General features: G+C 43.9%; 1 protein-coding gene and 1 pseudogene across 1 annotated transcript; both read left to right on the forward strand.

Moving 5' to 3' along the window:
* Nucleotides 1-6136: 6136 nt before the first annotated feature.
* LOC143961383 (vomeronasal type-2 receptor 26-like) lies at nt 6137-7318 on the forward strand. Its single transcript, XM_077470649.1, has one exon. It carries the CDS (start codon nt 6160-6162, stop codon nt 7030-7032), a length of 873 nt encoding a protein of 290 aa, XP_077326775.1. The 5' UTR covers nt 6137-6159; the 3' UTR covers nt 7033-7318.
* A 6454-nt stretch (nt 7319-13772) lies between these two features.
* Nucleotides 13773-17037, forward strand: LOC143962346 (vomeronasal type-2 receptor 26-like; annotated as a pseudogene).
* Nucleotides 17038-20385: the final 3348 nt, after the last annotated feature.

Raw genomic sequence — 20385 nt, forward strand, 5'->3', positions numbered from 1 at the left:
ATCGGTGGCTCCTGAAGAGCATAAGCTATATGTTTTTTTCAAAGTTAAACTTTGCCCAAACTGCAGTTGGGTTTGGGTATAATTGTCTAAATTGGACTTCAGCATCAGTCTGACTGGACTGTGAGATGTTCAGCTGGCCACAGGGGGCACTGACTCAAACTATGGTCTGGTTAGATGTTTAAGTTACTCTCTTTCGGAGCCCAGTCAGTGGGAGTGGCCTTCTCGCTCCCTTGTTGGCTGCTAGAGAGAGGGACTGTCCAACCTGAGTGATCATCCAGTCGCAAATGGCTATTCTCTGGATGCAGTCAAAGTAAGCAAGTTCTTTAACGCTTTTGGACTTTGACACTAACAGTACCTAAACTTCCATTCCAACCCTCTGATCCCAAGTTGAAAGACTGTTCAATTGACTGAGTTTTGCAAATAAAATCCATTCCAGTGGATCTGTTGTCAGTCTCAAGTTACTGGGCTATTTACCACGGGACATCCCCTAGACGTGCAACAAGGAAAACAGAAGGTAACAGTAAACCCAAAAATAACCAGCAGCTCCTTCGGAGGTTAGTGCTACATATATAACCTTGGTTTGGGAGGAGGCGCCCTCTTGGGGCCATGGCCTTAAGCTGGGAGCAGGGACCCAGACTCTGAAGGTTGCGAACAGCGCTGTGAATTTGTCAGTGTGGAGAGTCTTTGGTCTATGTGTGAGCGGATCCTTTTTTGTCAGCTTCCTGTTGGCCACGTGACCATTGGGGGTCACCCTCCTTGTCCTCAACACAGATCCTGGTGAATTCCAGCATCTCAAGGTGTGCGGTCAGGCACCCTTCCCTGGTGACAGATTTTACAAGGGCCTATTCCAGAACTCCCTATTCTCTTGAACCTGGTATTGTCAGGATTGGTGAGTGGGAAAAAGCCCACCCTCTATACACACTAAAGGCCCGTACACACGGTCGGACTTTTTGACAACAAACATGCAAATTAGCTGTTTTGGAGCAACATCCGACTGTGTGTACGCTCCATGGGACAAACTTTTCCTGTTTCCATCGGACTTTTGTTGGCTGTGCGAACGGACAAACTTTCTGGCAACAAAAGTCCGATGGAGCAAAGTCTGACCATGTGTATGCAAAAGTATCGGACTTTTGTACAAGGTACAAACACGCATGCTCAGAACCAATGCAAAAGATCAGACTACAATACAGAAGTTGACCAAAGGTGGCGCTGGAGTCATTGAACGTCCTCTTTTGAAGTGGCGTCAGTACGTTGTGACGTCACTACGTTCGTCTTTGTTGTCAAAAAGTCTGACCGTGTGTATGCAATACAAACTTGTGGACCACGCCCTTTGTACAAAAGTCCACGAAAAAGTTTGTACAAAGTCCGACCGTGTGTATGAGGCTTTAGAAACACTATATGCAGACACCTTTAGTTCACTTCTTTGCAACGTTTTAACAAGCAGACACTTTGCCCATGCCATTTGCAGTATTGGATGCCATTACACAGAAAATCTCTCTGGGCCATTGTTAAGCTAGCTGAAGACACTGAACATCTACATCATCAGGACATGGGGCCAGTCATCTTCAAATGGCCCTCACAGCAGTGGCGCTACACATTCCTCAAAAATGTTGGTCCATATTGACATGATAGCATCACGCAGTTGCTGCAGATTTGTCGTCTGCATATCCATGGTGCAAATCTCCCATTCCACCACATCCCAAAGGTGCTCTATTGGATTCAGAGCTGGTGACTGTGGAGGCCATTGGAGTACAGTGAACTCATTGACATATTCAAGAACCCAGTGGTGAGATGACATGGTGCATTATCCTGCTGGAAGTAGCCATCGGAAGATGGGTACACTGTAGTCATAAAGGGATGGACATGGTCAGCATCAATACTCAGGTAGGCTGTGGCATTTAAACAATGCTCAGTTGGTACGAAGGGCCCAAAGTGTGCCAAGAAAATATCCCCCACACTATTACACCACCAGCCTGAATCGTTGATACAAGGCAGGATGAATCCATGTCTTCATGTTGTTTAAGCCAAATTCTGACCCCACCATCTGAATGTCACAGCTGTAATCAAGACTCATCAGACCAGACAAAGTTTTTTTCAATTTTCTATTGTACAATTTTGGTAAGCCTGGGCAAATTGTAGCCTCAGTTTCCTGTTCTTAGCTATTAAAGAAAGGAAGGGATTCCGGGACTCCAGTTTTTGTAATGTCTTATTAGAATGGTGCAATATAATGCTTAAATGGCTCATTAAAATCAGTCACTATTTATTTGCAGGTGAGAAGGCAGCCATCCTCAGAGGGTGTCCATAACCTCATTATACAAGCTAAAAAACAGGAAGGGGGGTTTTTGGAGGCGCCAACTCCAGTAGGTCTATCACATAAATATATATTGTTTTTTTAAAACTTACTGGTTTGCAGGTTCATAAAGTGGTGATGTCCATCAAAGTTTAAAAAATCCTGGAGTGTGTTGGTGATAGGGTGCAGGCTCCGCTGGCAGTCCTGGTTGTTTTAGCAGCTAGTCCGTGTTGTACATGGTGTGGGAAGCTCCACGCTAACCACCCTGGGATGCGGGGGAGGAAGTGATGTCAGCAGTGCTCAGCAAGCATCCAGACACAGAGTATAGAACGTACAGGCTACGCGCTCGGGGCTCACAGCTCCTTCTACTGACCTCGTACGTACGTAGCCTGTACGTTCCATACTCTGTGTCTGGATGCTTGCTGAGCACTGCTGACATCACTTCCTCCCCCGCATCCCAGGGTGGTTGGCGCGGAGCTTCCCACACCATGTACAACACGGACTAGCTGCTAAAACAACCAGGACTAACATCCTTACAGCAAAAGGACTGCCAGCGGAGCCTGCACCCTATCACCAACACACTCCAGGATTTTTTAACCTTTGATGGACATCACCACTTTATGAACCTGCAAACTAGTACATTTTAAGAAACCAATATATATTTATGTGATAGAACTACTGGAGTTGGCACCTCCAAAAAAAACCTTCCTGTTTTTTTTTCCTGTTCTTAGCTGACAGGAGTGGCACCCGGTGTGGTCTTCTGCTGTTGTAGCTCATCTGCTTCAAGGTTTGATCTGTTGTGCGTTTAGAGATGGTATTCTGCATACTTTGGTTGTAACAAGTGTCTATTTGAATTACTGTTGACTTTCTATCATCTCAAACAAGTTTGCCCATTCTCCTCTGACCTCTGAAATCAACAAGACCTTTTTGTCCACACAACTGCCGCTCACTGGATATTTTGTCTTTTTAGGACCATTCTCTGTAAACCCTAAAGATGGTTATGCGTGAAAATCCCAGTAGATCAGCAGTTTTTAGAATACTCAGACCAACCCGTCTGCCACCAACAACCATGCCATGTTAAAAGTCACCTAAGTCTCCTTTCTTCTCCATTCTGATACTTGGTTTGAACTTTGGCAAGTCATCTTCACCACATCTAGATGCCTATATGCATTGAGTTTTCTGCTATGTGATTGGCTGATTAGCCATATGTGTTACCAAGTAATTGAACAGGTGTACCTCATAAAGTGGTCGTTGAGTGTATATAAGCTTGTTTGACATCTTTTTCTAAACCCATGGGCAATATTATTGAGGTTGTCTACACCCTACCCCCCTTTAACAGTCTCCACTTTTCTAAGAAGGCTGTCCACAAGATTCTGGAGCTTGTCTGTGGGAATTTGTGCCAACTTAGGTGAAAGAGTATTTTTGAGGTCAGATACTGATGTTGGGTGAGAAGACTTCTTCTCTCAAACAAAAAACTCACTAACTAAACGGGGGAAATAAAGGATTTTTTTCTTTGCTTTTAAATTAGTAATTTTGCAGAAAAATACATTTTGTGGTAATCACCCTGCTCATCATTAACCTCTAGGAAACCCATGCAGGAACAGAGAGAACATGAACATGGTGTCCAAAGTAGGGACTGAGAAACAAACCCTATTGTGACAGGGCACATATGCAGCCCAATTAACCACCATTGTGCCCCAACACAACAAGGCTCTAGAAAAAAAAATCCTTTGCCGGAACCTAGTATTTTTAGAAGTAGAACATCTACCAATTTTTTATTACTGTCTGTGTTCTATTAGAGATATAACCTAATGTATTCTATAGTATGAGCCAAAACAACACCCATCGCTCCAAACGTCTTTGCTCTCCTCAGTTGCAGGGACACTGGGTGTCAGCCCTGGGGGCTCATTCTTATTCCACGTACAGGAAACAGAAAAGTGCACACCCATGGAACCCTCTGTGCCAAAAACTGACATGCTTTTAATTATTGTAGTGTCACATTAATCAGTGTGTCTATGTTCTGCCAGCAGTGAACACTGTTGGCACAATTAGCAGTATGTGATGGCACTAGCTGTGACCTTGACCTCTCAATACATTCAGATAGGGATAATTGGATGGGGTCTTGAATGTCCTGGTACACTAAAATGTTGCTGTAGACGCACAACACAAGCACATTTCCAGCACTATTCCTTCTACCTATACCTACCTACTACCGATACGACATTCAAATGACCACCCAGTATTTCTAAAGCCTCATACACACAATAGGACTTTGTACAAACTTTCCCTTGGATTTTTGTACAAAGGGCGTCGGCCCTGAACTTGTATTGCATACACACAGCAGGACTTTTTCAGCCAACTTTCACCAAACCACGTGTTTTTTCTGCTCTTTACCGCCACCTTTGGTCAACTTCTGTATTGTTGTCTGATCTTTTGCATTGGTTCTGAGCATGCCTGTGTGTACCTTGTACAAAAGTCCGATGCTTTTGCATACACATGGTCAGACTTTGCTCCATCGGACTTTTGTTGCCAGAAAGTTTGTCCGTTCGCACAGCCAACAAAAGTCAGATGAAAACCAAAAAAGTTTGTCCGATGGAGCGTACACACAGTCGGATGTTGCTCCAAAACAGCTAATTTGCATGTTTGTTGTCAAAAAGTCTGATTGTGTGTATGGGCCTTTAGAGTCTCAGCATTATTGTAAGTGACCCTTCCTGTGAGGTCTTTGGGACAGGTAGTAAAAGGACATTTTCTGAACAAAGAGAAAGATAGCATGCCTTTAAGCAGGTGCAGTTAGCTAATCTGACACTAGGTGGTTGTGTCCAAAGATAGTGTACATTAGGGAATTATGTAAGTGGGTGTGAGGCACTCTTTTAGACAAGACCTTCCTGTAGTGGTGTGATGGATATAGTCATTGCCTATATAAAAGATAGGAGGATCTCTAAAAGGGATGAGCCGAACACCCCCCGGTTCGGTTCGCACCAGAACTTGCGAACGACCCTGTGGCCCTGTGGCCCTGTGGCAGGATGCCTGTGGCCAATCATGGCTCTCCTCGCTGCCGGCGCTGCGATTGGCCAAGCATGCGGGGTCACAGTGCATGCTTGGCCAATCATCGGGCAGCAATGCACTGCGCCAACGCAGTGCATTGTGGTCCGCGCGCGCGTCACTCGAATTTTGACGCGAACGGCCAAAACGTTCGGAATTCGCCGAACGGCCGAACGGCCAATGTTCGAGTCGAACGTACGTTCGACTCGAACACGAAGCTCATCCCTAATCTCTAATAATGCGGGGCATGGGAGCAAGTCAGCTCACACTTATGCAGATGCAGTCAACTACAGTCAACAGACTACACTGTGAATGATGCCAACAAAGCTGGATCCCAACTAGATGGCTATACTTAATGCACTGGCCTTCATCTTGGAACATTAGCCACCAGTCTCAACTCTACATTGTTCATTGGTCATCCTTTCTTACTAAAATGACCGCTTAACCTGAGTGTTCAGCCTTTAGAACCACTTTAATCATGTTGCATGGCAGGGTTTACCCACATATTAGCATTCAGATTCTGCTGCATTTTTTAGGATTTGTTTTTTGATTCCTTTATGCATATTCTATTTATTTTCATTAAGGTTCCACCATCAAAGTGCAGTTCTAGCTGTTCTCCAGGATTTATGAAGGTGACCATTCCTGGAAAGCCCGTCTGCTGTTTCCAGTGTGTACCATGTCCTCAGGGACAAACCTCCAATGAAACAGGTGCTTTATAAGATTATGTTTGATAATGTTAGGTTTCTACACACAAACTGTGCTTTTTACAATACTGACACTAGCTTTCTTCTCTAGATGCTGTCAATTGCCACCCTTGCCCCTGGGATATGTGGCCCAATCTCCATCAAGATGCATGTTTGCCAAGGCCCATTGAGTTCCTCTCCTACAGTGAAGCACTTGGCATGAACTTGGCTACCATTGCCATATTCTCCTCGGTTGTCCCACTTGGAATTTTGGGATTGTTCATCCGTTATAGGACCACACCAATAGTGCGAGCTAACAACTGGTCTTTAAGCTGTCTTCTACTCATATCTTTATGTCTCTGCTTCCTTTGCTCATTGGCGTTTATTGGATACCCACAACTAGATAAGTGCCTTCTCCGCCAGGTTACATTTGGTTTGGTCTTTTCATTGTGTATCTCTTGTGTTCTAGCCAAAACTATTACAGTTGTCATTGCCTTCAAAGCCACCAAGCCAGGAAGTCAGTTAAGAAAGTTTACTGGTGTACGAGTATCCTACACACTCATTGTCCTTTGTTTACTAATCCAAGTATCTATCTGTGTGACTTGGCTTACTTCTTCACCTCCTTTTACAGAGTATGACTTTAACACTCAGACAGAGGTGATTATTTTGAGTTGCAATGAAGGTTCTCCTACAGCATTCTGGTTCATGTTAGGATACCTTGGTCTACTAGCCACCATCAGTTTTATTGTTGCGTTCTTGGCTCGAAGATTACCTGACAGCTTCAATGAGGCAAAGTATATTACATTTAGTATGTTGGCTTTCCTCAGTGTTTGGATTTCCTACATTCCAGCCTCTCTCAGCTCACGAGGAAAGTATACTGTGGCCACAGAGATCTTTGCAATGTTATCTTCTAGCTGGGCTCTTGTGGTTTGTATTTTCCTGCCAAAATGTTTCATCATATTGTTTCGACCAGATATGAACTCTAAAGGACTACTGATGAAGAAAAACTATGGCTGAAAAAAAAATGTAGACATCTATCTTGTGCGGGACTACAGTTATTTATTCATAGAACAGTTTTTTGGTATTTTGTAGATTCATAACTTTCTCTGTTCCTGAAGGAATTGTTGTTTGTTTCACCATGTTCTTTCTCTTACTGATTTCTGAATGGGAAAGTCTGAATTCATTATATAGTAAAACCTTGGTTTGAGAGTAACTTGGTTTGGTAATAAATTATGACTTGATATACAAGCGATGTCTTGATATACAAGCAGCGTCATGCCACAACTGAGTATAAAAGAGCAGAGAGGCACCTCTAAGTGTAGCAGTTTGGTTACATTTAATGAAGGTATAAGATTTAGCAACTCACATAGTTGATGTTTAAAACAGGCACATCTAAGTATGTAGGCATCCAGGGTAAAGCTGTGCACATAGACCATCCTCTGCACTGCCATCAATATCATACCTTTCGCACTGTGCTCCACGAGCGCTTCAAGACTCGCTTTCAGGGTAGTCTTCCCGATCATGATTGCAGACTGAGAGCGGTGAAAGCCAGCGGTGCGGCGGACAGTCTTTGTGGACAGCTTTACCCCAGATACCTGCATACTTCCATTTGCCTGTTTTAATCAATCATGTGAGTTGCTAAATGTTCTAGCTTCATTAAATGTAACCATATTGTTACACTTATGCCCCGTACACACGGTCAGATTTTCCGACGGAAAATGTTCAATGGGAGCCTTTTGTCGGAAATTCCAACCGTGTGTAGGCTCCATCGGACATTTTCCATCGGAATTTATGTTGCATAAAATTTGAGATCTGGTTCTCAAATTTTCCGACAACAAAATCTGTTTGTGTAAATTCCAATCTTGTGTACACAATTCAGACAAACAAAGTGGCACGCATGCTCGGAATCAAGCAGAAGAGCAGCACTGGCTATTGAACTTCATTTTTCTCAGCTTATCATGCATGTTGTACGTCACCGCGTTCTTGAAGTTTGGAATTTCCGCCCAACTTAGTGTGACCGTGTGTATGCAAGACAAGTTTGAGCCAACATCCGTCAGAAAAAAAATATGGATTTTGTTGTCGCAATGTCCGATCGTGTGTATGGGGCATTAAAAGGTGCCTCTCTTCTCTTTTATGCTCTGGAGCTCCTGCTGGATTTTGCTTCAAATCCCCTTGTGGAGGCTTCCATTTATGGATGGACATTTTATGGTTATATAACCTATCACATTGCTATAATCTTTTTATGTGGACTATAAACGGAAAGACCTATGAATGAATGGTTGTGGAATGAATCATCTGAGTTTCCATTAGTTCTTATGGGGAAATTTGCTTTGATATACAAGTGCTTTGGATTACAAGCATGTTTCCGAAACAAATTATGCTCGCAATCTAAGGTTTTACTGTAACAACCTGAGCAATATCTGTGTTGTAATGGGAAAACCTGCGGTGTCTGCATCCCTCTAGAAGTGGATGATACTTTTAGAGTGGCTCACCAAATAAAATTCTTATTGCAGGGGATGCCTGAAATTTTTTTGTATCAAATTAGGGTAGACTTCTGTGAAAAGCAGGGAGTCAATTACATAAGCAGATTATGAGATTTAGGCGGGAATATGGGATAGGGATATGCTTATTAACTATTTTTTTTTCAGAGCTGTTACTACATTGTATGGAAGTGACATTTGATTTTTTTTGTACATTTTCTACATATTCTATTTATTTTCACGAAGGTTCCACAATCAAAGTGCAGTTCTAGCTGTTCTCCAGAATTTATGAAGGTGACTATTCCTGGAAAGCCTGTCTGCTGTTTCCAGTGTGTACCTCAGGGACAAATCTCCAATGAAACAGGTGCTTTTAAATATTATGTTTAAGTTTCTATACACACGCTGAATTTTTTACAATACTGACACAAGCATTCTTTTCTTTTTTTTTTCTCGAAAATTTTTATTTTCAGTATAACAAGGTACAGAGAATTACAACCTCATTACGTACACTTCTCATAAAAAAGAGGTGGACAATTAACTTGTTATTTCTCAATTAACAAACATTTCAAATATAGCATATAATCGGCACGATGGAACTCAGCGTAAGTAAAGAAGAGTACAATTAAAAACAGTTTATAGTTCTATCTAAAGCCAAAGTATGAGCTCTATTAGTATGCATATTGATATTGATATCTTGTTTTATTGAAGTGGATAAATTCCATGTAAAACATAGCTATGTGAAGGGTATAGATGGGAGAGGGGTCACATAGAAATTTAGGGATTGGGATAGGGAATGGGACGGGGACATGGATAGATACTCCGCCACTCGTCGATAACAGAATCTAGCTCACGTGAGATAGTCATCTATAAATCTTTGCGGGGGGTCAAAAGTGTCAAATGCTGATAGGTGAACTACTTTTTTTTTTTATATATGTCTTAGAGATATACATAAAAGTGATGTGTCCAGACAATATTGACAGACAAATTGTGGAATTATGGTTATCATCTTGTTATGTCGTGAAAGGTATCAGAGGTTATGAATAGTTGCCAAGGAGTCCATTTCGAACCAAATTTAGTCAGCGCGTCTTTGTTGATATGTATTAATTTTTCCATATTTGCAATTTTGTCAACTCTGTGTAACCATTCTTTAATGGAGGAAGCATTAGAAGACTTCCAATGGAGCGGAATGCACTGCTTGGCTGCATTGATGAGATGGAGTGTTAGTGATTTTCGATAAGAGGATTTCAGGGAAATATTATGATGTAAAAGGTATTGGGCCAGAGTAAAGGGAATGTCCAAGCTTGATATCTTGTTGATTAGTTCATGTATTTTCTGCCAAAAGGGTTGTATGACTGGGCAGGACCACCACAGGTGTAGAAGAGTGCCGCGGTGGCTTTGGCATCTCCAACAAGTATCTGGGGTCTGAGGGTTCCAGGTGTGAAGTAAAACTGGAGTTCGGTACCATCGACATTGAATTTTGTACCCGTTTTCCTGTGTGGAGACATTTAGCGTGCCTTTATGGATGTTAAGCAGTATATTTTCCCATTCTTCACAGGAGAAGGATGTTTCTAGATCTTTTTCCCAAGCCTTACAGGCTAAAGAGTTCGTGGGGTTGTGTCCTTGAAATAGAAGAGAGTGTGTTAAGGAAATGAGATGGGTTATGGGCGTTGTGGAGGAGCAGAGTTTCTCAAAGGGGGTCAGTGGCCTAGAATAATCTGAGTGTTGTGCAGAGTGTTTTAGAAAATGTTGAATTTGTTGTTAGGTCCACATAGGTATAGGTGGTGATCGCATAGCTAGAGCCAGTTGGTCAACTGTGAGCATTCGTCCATGTTTGTAAAGGGATTTAACCAACAATGGTTCCTGTGACCAATGTTTAACGAGAAAGGACTTGTGCATGCCTGGTGGAAAATTTGGATTCAGTTTCAGTGGAGTCAAGGGTCCTGAGATGGAAGATATGCTATTTTGTATGCATGAAGTATGGAAGCACTGTATAGTAGGAGCAACAAGTGGGTGAGATTTAACCGTGGGCATCAGATTAGAGTGTCGTATCCAGGGCAGGGATCGCAATGGAGAAACCATGAAGGAAGCTTCTAGGGCCACCCAATCTTTAAAAGGCGAGTGAATGTTCCAGTCTATTATCCTGGTTAAATGAGTAGCTTTGTAATAATTACTGATGTCTGGAAGGCCTATACCCCCTTTGCCTTTAGGAAGAGAAAGTTGGAAGAAACTGATTCTGGGTCTGCGCATATTCCAAAGAAAGTTGGTGCAAGTCTGCTTGTAAGATTTAAAGAAGGCTAAAGGGAGTTTTATTGGCATGGCTTGTAAAAGATATAGGATGCGTGGCAAAATATTCATTTTTAAAATGGATGCTCTACCAAACCAGGAGAAGATTGGTTTATTCCACTTTTTTAGGTCTAGTATGATCTTATGTAGGATAGGTATATAATTTTTTGCATATAGATCATCTAAGTTTTTTGTAATTTGGACGCCCAAGTATTTGATGGCCTCATCAGTCCATTGGAAGGGGAAATTAAGTTTATATTGTTCTACCTCTGCAGATGGTAAAGAGATGTTGAGGGCGTAAGGTTTCCCGAAGTTGATTTTGAGGTTGGAAAGGGTATTGAATAAGCGGAATTCTTTTAATAGGGAGGGGATCGTTATGTGAGGGTTAGTGAGGAACATTAAAATATCATCCGCATACGCGGCAATTTTATATTCTTTCAAAGTGGATTGGACACCATTGATGTCTGGGTTCTCTCGTAAACTATTTAAGAAAGGTTCCAGAGTTAGGATGTATAGTATTGGGGATAGAGGGCAGCCTTGTCGGGTCCCGTTGCGTATGGAGAAGGCACTCGATAGGGTGTTGTTTACTCTAATCCTCGCTCTTGGGTGCATATATAATGAGTCCACGAATCTAAGCAATTGAGGTCCTAAGCCAATGGTCTGGAGAACACATTGCATGTAATCCCATGCCACCCTATCAAATGTCTTCTCCACGTCAAGTGAAAGGAAGAAGCCTTTCTGTCCAGTAGATGTGATCAGGTGATGGATATTGATTGCTTTAAGCGTATTGTCCCTTGCCTCTCGGCCAGGGACAAAGCCTACTTGGTCAGAAGAGACCAGTCTGAGAATGAGTGGGAGAAGTCTGTTAGCAATAATTTTTGAGAATAGTTTCAAGTCAACGTTAAGGAGGGAAATAGGTCTATAGTTTTCAGTCTTGGTCGGGTCTTTGTCACCTTTTGGTATCACTACTATGTGGGCCTCAAGCATGTCTTGATGAAGAGGCATAGTGTCAGATATGAAATTGAAGGCTCTTCTGAAGGGCTCTTGAAGAACCTCTGAGAAGGTCTTATAGTAGACTGCGGGTAGGCCATCTGGGCCAGGGCTTTTGCCGCTCTTAGTTTGTTTAAGGGCATTTGTCCATTCTAGCTGAGAGATAGGATTATCCAGATCTGACACTATGTCTGGGTTATTGATTTTGGGACAGAATTTTTCTAAGAATTCTATTATTTTACGTTTCCTAAGAGGATTAGTTGAAAGGGACGGATCAGATTGGTTGATGTTATACAAGTTATAATAAAAACATTCAAACTCCTTGGCTATGTCTTTGTTGGATGTGAGTTTTTTACCGGTGGGGGTATGTAGGGCGTGAACAGTGTTTTTAGATTGTTTAGCCTTCAGAGCCTGGGCTAAAAGGTGGCCGCTCTTATTGCCAAATTCGTAGAATTGTCGTTGGGCAAGTATGTATTTCTTTTGAACGGATTTTCCTAGTTCCTCTCGAATGGAGGTACGAACGAGTTGAAGATCGTGTAGAGTATGGGAGGCTAGCGTGCGTTTGTGAGTCGCTTCGAGAACCTTGAGTTTCGCATATAAACCCGATAATCGTTGTTTACGATCCCTGTTCAATTTGGCTGTGATAGATATTAATTTCCCCCTTATCACACTTTTATGTGCGGCCCATTGGGTAATAAAGGAGGTGTCTGGCGTGTTATTGTTTGTGAAGTAATCCTGTAGACATTGTTGTATTTGTGATGTCAGTTCATTATCCGTCAGTATGGTAGGGTCTAGTTTCCACGTATGCGTACGGTCTTGAAATGCAGGCATCGTCAGTGTTATTGAGATGGGATGGTGATCTGATAGGATCATAGGCTCTATCGTAGCAAGCTGAAGATACGGAAGGTCAGACTGAGTCATCAGTAAATAGTCGATTCTGGAGTACCGGTCGTGGGGATTGGAATAGAATGTGTAATCCTTCTCGGCCGGGTGTAGGGTTCTCCAAGTGTCGTGAAGTAAAAGTTGTTGAAAAGATAGTTTGATCTGTTTAAGGGCTCTATAGGGAAGATGAGAGGTACCTGTTGATGTGTCCATAAGAGGGTCTAGGGGGAGATTAAAATCGCCACCCAAGACCAGTATACCAGATTGAAAGGCCGCTAAATGGTTTGTGATTGATCTAAAGAAGGGGACCTGTGTCGTGTTAGGGCTATAGATGTTAGCTAGTGTGATGGGCTTGTTGTGCAAAATGCCCTTGATGAAAACATATCTGCCATTATCATCGATAGCGGAGTCTGTTAATTGAAAAGGAGTATGCTTGGCAACCAAAATGGAAACACCTTTTGTCTTGGAGTTTGGAGTAGTCGAGTGATAGCCGTGTGGATAGTGGTAGTTGGATAATTTGGGTGTCGCTTGAGAGCTAAAGTGGGTCTCTTGAACAAAGACGACATCAGCTTTCAAAGATTTCATATGCGCTAAGAGGCGAGACCTTTTTTCGGGTGTATTTAACCCTTTAGCGTTCAGAGAAACTATCTTTAGTGAACTAGGATTTGGCATCTTAGTATGTACTCTAGAGTGCATATTGGGAAAGAAATGTGCAGTATTGCAGAGGTGTAGACGGCGAGTGGCGGAGCTCTAAATAAGGAGGAGGAGGGATACAATGGGGAGAAGGTATAGGGATGAGAGAGCAAGGTCAAAGTATAGTCAGATATATGGATGAGTAAGTATGGCAACAATATGTAGATCGATTAATGACGTGTAGGTAGGGAATCTCACTGGGGTCGGGAAGTATATTAAGGTTTTCCCGACGTAAAACAAAACCAGTATAGGTCAGGATAATCTCTCAGAGATTTCCGATGTGGAGAATGATCGGTGACCGAAACAAGATGAATGCTATCTCGTGTTTCCTTGAGGTCATAGAAGGAGGAGTGGAGGATACCAACTAGAAGGGGTGGTCATGTTCTATGGGGAGGATATTAGAATAGCCAGATTTGAAAATGGTAGTGCATGGGGAGCGAGCTGGACCTAATTGGGGATTCATGTTTGAATGGTAATGGCAGGTAAAGGATTGATTATTATATATGTGTAAGTATAGGACCTAGATAATAACATTGAACTATAGTGAATAGTTATCACCCATCAAATTATAAAAGCTTAACAAAATATAAGAGGAATCAAAGGAGCCTTAGTGATATGGATAATCGTGACCCGGAGACAAAATTGTAACAGAACGTTACTCCTACTGCGTATTCAGTATGTTAGTCAAGCTGATGGTCACCATAAATCAACACAGAAGATTATTACTGTTATGCAGTAAGTACAAAAATCACAGAGCTCTTGGAACATCAATGTAATATTAAAAGGACTACTATATAAACAGGAAACAGGTACAGGAATAAGCAAAGCGTGACTTTGGAGTCAAGTAGGAATGGTAGCGAGGATAATGGGTATACTTAATCTACAGGGTATAAACCCTCAGGTATATGAATGAGCAGATGGGTATTGTGAGTCTTCCCCCTTCCCTATTCCCGTTGTAATAAACTTGACCATAAGAGGTAGTAACACTGGGAGGGGCCAACATCTATATGCTAACAACCTAGAAGTCTGGTGTAAACGAACAAGCTAGCAGAGTAGGTAAGCAACAAAGCAATTTGGCATAAAGCTAGTGCAAATACCAATACCGCGCTGCCTAAGCAGCAATCGAGGTTCCATCAAATGTCTTCCTCTCAGGGGTTACAAGAAGATGTTGGGTGGTGACATCTTGGGGATAGCTTTTCCACATGAGAGGGTAGCGATAACTTGCAAGTACATAGATGGAGAAAACTATCCGTTTCTGAGCTGGAGGTGTCCTGCGTATCAGAGCAGTGAGCTGTCATAACGTTGAGGCAGAAAGTTAATAGCCAAAGCATGTTTCAGCTGCAGTGCCATGTCTCTACCGAGGAGTGGATTAAGCAGACCTTGGGGTACAGTCATTCGTATAGCCAGTGTTAGTTCCAGAAGGGAAGGGGAAGAAGGAGGAGGTTCTATTTGCAGAGCCGCTCCTGAGCCGGAACAGGGTAGCAATAAGTAACCAAAACTATGAGCAATAAACCGGGTAAGGGCACACAAGTAACCTAAAAGTGAAAGAAGTTAAGATCTTCTTGGTTTTCTGTGATCCGGTGAGGCAGTGGGGCTGTGATTTCTATAATTGCCTCGAGCTTTTGGAGAAGATGGAGGGGGGTGAGCCCTCCTGCGTCTGCCAATATTGTAATTTCCAGCCTCTGATATTCCGTCCATGGAATCTACTCTCCGTAACGTTGGCAAACGAAAATCACTGTACCAATCAGGTACTTCTACAGGTGGTAGATTAAGCGTGCTTCAAAAATGTTCCAAGTCCTCTGGTACCCTGAGATTGACGGTATGGCCGTTATATGTGACAGAGAGACACAGAGGAAACTTCCATCTGTATGGGATGGCATGGGCCCGCAGCGCATCCAGAATAGGTCTTAACTCCCTTCTTCTCTGTAAGGTGATGGCTGATAAATCCTGGAAGATCTTTATTTCAGCGCCTTGGTAATGAAGCAGTTCCCCATTCCTGGCCTTTCTCATAATCTCTTCTTTTAAAAGAAAGTCAGTGAGGCAACAAATAACATCCCTGGGGGGATCGGTCTCTCTACCCCTGGGTCTCAGGGCCCTGTGGGTGCGTCAGGGGGTCTCTCTAGCAGGCCATTAAATATGGCCGTAACAGAGCGGGACAGTTGGGACGGTTCAATAGACTCAGGTAGGCCTCTCACCCATATGTTATGTCTCCGTCCTCGGTTGTCAAGATCCTCCAAGTGACGATTCATATCGCGGAGGTGGATCGCATGAGATTTGGATACTTGCTGAACTCTGCAAAGGGTGACATCATGGCGGGCTTGCGTCTCCTCTACCTCCTCCACTCTCAGGACCATGGTCTGAAAATCCGCACGCAGTTCAGAAACTGCCGCCGATAGTGCCCCTTTGATGTCCGCTGTCATTGCCTTTAAGTCTGCTAGACTAAGTGCCTGTGACGGCGGCGGGTCTAGCGATGCAGCTTGTGGGCTTCTGCTCCTGGATCTGTTAGATCCCCTTCTATGAGGGGACACCTCGTGCGGAGCGGCCTGAGCGTCTGTCTCCTGTCCTCTAGGCCGCGCTCGGAAAATCTCCGGTATTTGTTGATTTCCATGGTTGTCTTGGCTCCTGGAAGAGCGGGAGGACATCCCTGACGGATTTTGCGGCGTGCTCCCCATTTTTGTCGTATAAGAGGTATCCGATTGTTGAAAAGCAGGACCTCTGGGAGTGAGAGCTCAGCAACTAGCGTCCATCTTCCTCGGACACCAAGCCACGCCCCCCGCATTCTTTTCTAGATGCTGTGAATTGCCTCCATTGCCCCTGGGATATGTGGCCGAATCTCCAACAAGTCGCATGATTGCCAAAGACCATTGAGTTCCTCTCCTACAGTGAAGCGCTTGGCAGTAACTTTGCTACCATTGCCATATTCTCCTCTGTTGTCCCACTTGGAATTTTGGGATTGTTTATCCATTATAGGACCACACCAATTGTGCGAGCCAACAACTGGTCTTTAAGCTGTTTTCTACTCATATCTTTGTGCCTTTGCTTCCTTTGCTCATTGGCGTTTATTGGATACCCGCATCTAGATAAGTGCCTTCTCCGCCAGGTTACATTTGGTTTGGTCTTTTCATTGTGTATCTCTTGTGTTCTAGCCAAAACTATTACAGTCATCATTGCCTTCAAAGCCACCAAGCCAGGAAGTCAGTTAAGAAAGTTTACTGGTGTAAGAGTATCCTACTCACTCATTGACCTTTGTTTACTAATCCAAGTATCCATTTGTGTGACTTGGCTTTCCTCTTCACCTCCTTTTCCATAGTTTGACTCTAACACTCAGTAATAGGTGATTATTTTGAGCTGCAATGAAGGTTCTCCTACAACATTCTGGTTTATGTTAGGATACCTTGGTCTCCTAGCCACCATCAGTTTTATTGTTGTGTTCTTGTCTAGAAAATTAACTGACAACTTCAATGAGGCAAAGTATACTACATTTAGCATGTTGGATTTCCGCAGTGTTTGGATATCCTACATCCCAGCCTCTCTCAGCTCACGGGGGAAATATATTGTAGCCACAGAGATCTTTGCCATTTTATCTTCTAGCTGGGCTCTTTTAGTTTGTATTTTCCTGCCAAAATGTTTCATCATATTATTTCGACCAGATATGAACTCTAAAGGACTACTGATGAAGAAAAATGGTGGCTAGAAAAATGTAGACATCTATCTCATGCAGGACTACAGTTATTTAATCATAAAACAGTTTATGTTGTGAAATGCTACCCCTTAGGGGGCTGCTGGATTTTGGGTCCCCCTATTTCTGCACAGCCAGGCAACATGCATTTTCCAACTTCCACACAGAGTCTGTAATCAGTCCATTAGCTTGTTTTTGTTGTTTTATCAAGGGAAAACAACTTGAATGGGGATGAGGGGATGCCCAACTTGACTTGGTAGTACAACTTGAGGACATACTTCTTTATGTACACAAAAATGCAGATCCTGGAATGTACTCCCTCTGAATTATATCAATCTCTAATGGATCAGTAGCAAAGTTTCCTCTTTCAATCTCTAATGGATCAGTAGCAAAGTTTCCTCTTTCAATCTCTAATGGATCAGTAGCAAAGTTTCCTCTTTCAGGAACACTATGTCCCCTTGGTGAAATAGCAGAAAGTCACAAACTTGCAGGAGCCATATGTTCCCTTGGTGAAACTCTTAAATTCCCAAACTTGCAGAAAATACCAACCCACCTGACTGCCTTGAAAAGTGTCCCACAGCAAGGGATTTAGGTTAGCTTGTGATACTGTCCCATAAAGACTTGCTAAATATTGTTTCTTGATCATACATCACGGGACACAGGAGCTTCATTACATAGTGGGTTATATAGGCACCTCTGGTGATTGGACACTGGTTGACCCTAATTAAGGAGAATTCCTCCCCTATATAACCCCTCCCATCCGGGAGGCACCTCAGTTTTTTCGCCAGTGTCTGGTCGATGGTCACGTAAAACTTAGCTCTATGCGGGTCCCGGCGAGGGCCGAAGGGCTACAACAAACCGGATCCATACCTCGGGCCGATATTTGACTCCCAAGATGGTATGGTACCCCGGGCCTCATCTGCCGAAGACACGAGGTTTTGCCTGTAAGTCCTCTCCATTGGAAGACTGGACTCTGGGACAACCAGACTTGGGGTACTGTTGACTCAGGGCGCCCGTAAGTTTCTGGCAGAGTTTTTTACATGGCCCAGGTAGGAGGATCTTTTGGTAAGAACCCCAGATACGCCTGAAGGTTGGCTAACAATACCCGCCGTGATGGGTGAAGGCTGGAATTGGTCTGAACACAGCAATTCCTGCGGCGGGGAACAGGTATGGGAAGTCATCCTATATATTTAATATATGAATGGATTTCTTCATTGTGAGTAGTTGTATGTCTTACCTGGTTTCCACCACTTGAGGGAGTAAGAGCAGCCTGATGCATACTTACATGCCTTTCAATACAAACACGCTCAGTGAAATGCCTGGTTCTCCCAGCTACTCACGTCTCCTTGCAGTCCCTGCCACAATAAAGGTAAAAAAGGGGTCCCACGCAGATCAGGGGGTCCCATGTCACTCCTTTTGGGTTCTCCCCCCCCCCGGATCCCGCGGTCCTCGTGCACGCGCGCGGGCGCGTGCACGTGCGCCGGGCGCGCTCCTGGCCTAATGGGGAAGGGGGGGGGGGGTGTGGTTGCCAGCTGTGCACAATCAGGTGCTCTATGCTGCAATGCAGGCGCCAAAACGGCCGATTTAAAAGCCCAGAGCGTCAGGGGACTGTAAGGTGAGACACAGGAGCTGTGGGCTGTAAGCATCCGTGGGATTGGATCCAGGCGAACCCTAAGACACCTACTCGGCATCATATTGTGCAGTTAAGCTAATATGGATTTATTGTGAGACTTTAAGCACAAACAAGTGATTGCATTTTACATTAGTAACTCTGCTTTGTAGCTCAGTACTATGTCTCCTCGTAAGAGGGTTTCAGGGGCAGGTAACAAAAGCACTGGCAAATCACCGCCTAGGTCCAGGGGTTCCAAAAGTGCATGCAGATTACCATCCCCCTCTGCAAGAGTGGAGCCTGCATCTCAAGACGAGTCAGTGCCCCTTTCAGGCTTTGCAGCCTCTCCTAATGTCGCAGCCCCGGTCTATGTCACTGAGGACTCCCTTAGGGCTTCATTGGAGAGTTTTGAAGGGAGGATAATGAATTTTATTTCTGCTTCCCTAAAATATAGCAGAAAAAGGGGTAGATCCCCTCCCTCTGCTGAAATCCCTCTCTCAGACAGTTGCTCTGAAAATGAGGAGAGATCCCTATCTTTAGAAAGAGATCATGAGCAGTCGGATCAGTCAGAGGATGAGGAGTTAGTCCCCTCCTCCCAGGCACTCAGAAAGCAGGTGCAGTATTACACTGAATTGGTGCGTACCACATTCAGAATGCCGCCTGCTGAAGTCGCTACATACTCTGTCTCTTCCCTGGGAGTCAGGAAAGCCCCACAGACTGCTTGTTCCTTCCCAATTCATCCTTTAATGGCTGACTTGATGTATGAGGACTGGGGACATCCCGATAAACTGTTTACTCCTCCCAAGAGGTTTTCTATGAATTATCCCGTGGAGGAAAGTTTCACCAAGAAATGGGGGGCCCCGTCTGTTGATGCGGCTATCTCTTGTGTGAATAAAAACCTAACTTGTCCTTTGGATAATGCGCAGGTATTTAAGGATCCAGCTGACAAAAGGCTGGAAACCTTGTTAAAAGCCTCCTTTTCCATGGCCGGCGCTGTGGTGCAACCTACAGTCGCAGCCGTGGGGTTGTGTCAGTTCCTTAAGGAACAGGTCAAACAAATGTTTGAACTCCTCCCCAGCGAGGAAGTAGTGAAATATGCAGAGATGCCTCACATCTTATGTTTCATAATTGATGCGATTTTGGATTCTGTCCAACAAGCATCACGTTTGTCCCTCATGTTGGTACACATGCGTAGGGCTCTATGGCTAAAAAATTGGGCTGCTGAGATGTCATGCAAGAAGCATTTGGCTGGGTTCCCATTTAAAGGGGAACGTTTGTTTGGAGAAGAACTAGATAAATTCGTCCAAAATATCTCAGGAGGTAAATCTACACTCCTTCCAGTCAAGAAGAGTAATGCCCCGTACACACGAGAGGGATTAAGTCTGACAGACCTCCAAAGGAGTTCCGCCGGAGTTCCGACGGAGTTCCGACGGAGTTCCGACGGAGTTCTAGCGGACTTTTCGACCGAACGGACTTGACCACACACCATCACACCAAACTCCGACGGAGTCGAACGTGATGACGTACGACTGGATTCGACGTAGGAAGTTCATAGACAGTAGCCAATAGCTGCCCTAGCGTCGGTTTTAGTCCGTCGGAGTAGCACACACACACGAGCGAATTTTTCGAAGGGGACCGGGTCCGGCGGAGTTCCGTCGGGAAAATTTGAAGCATGCTTCATTTCTAAAGTCCGTCAGACTTTAGCGAAGCTAAAGTCCGTTGCAGCCCACACACGATCGGATAGTCTGACGGAC

Source organism: Lithobates pipiens, unplaced genomic scaffold (genome assembly GCF_037356315.1).
Source record: "Lithobates pipiens isolate NorthernLeopardFrog02 unplaced genomic scaffold, aLitPip1_a1.2 Scaffold_8, whole genome shotgun sequence".
NCBI lineage: Eukaryota > Metazoa > Chordata > Amphibia > Anura > Ranidae > Lithobates > Lithobates pipiens.

Coding starts and splice junctions, on each gene's coding strand:
- LOC143961383 (XM_077470649.1), top strand. CDS start 6,160: ATGTGGCCCAATCTCCATCAAGATGCATGTTTGCCAAGGCCCATTGAG.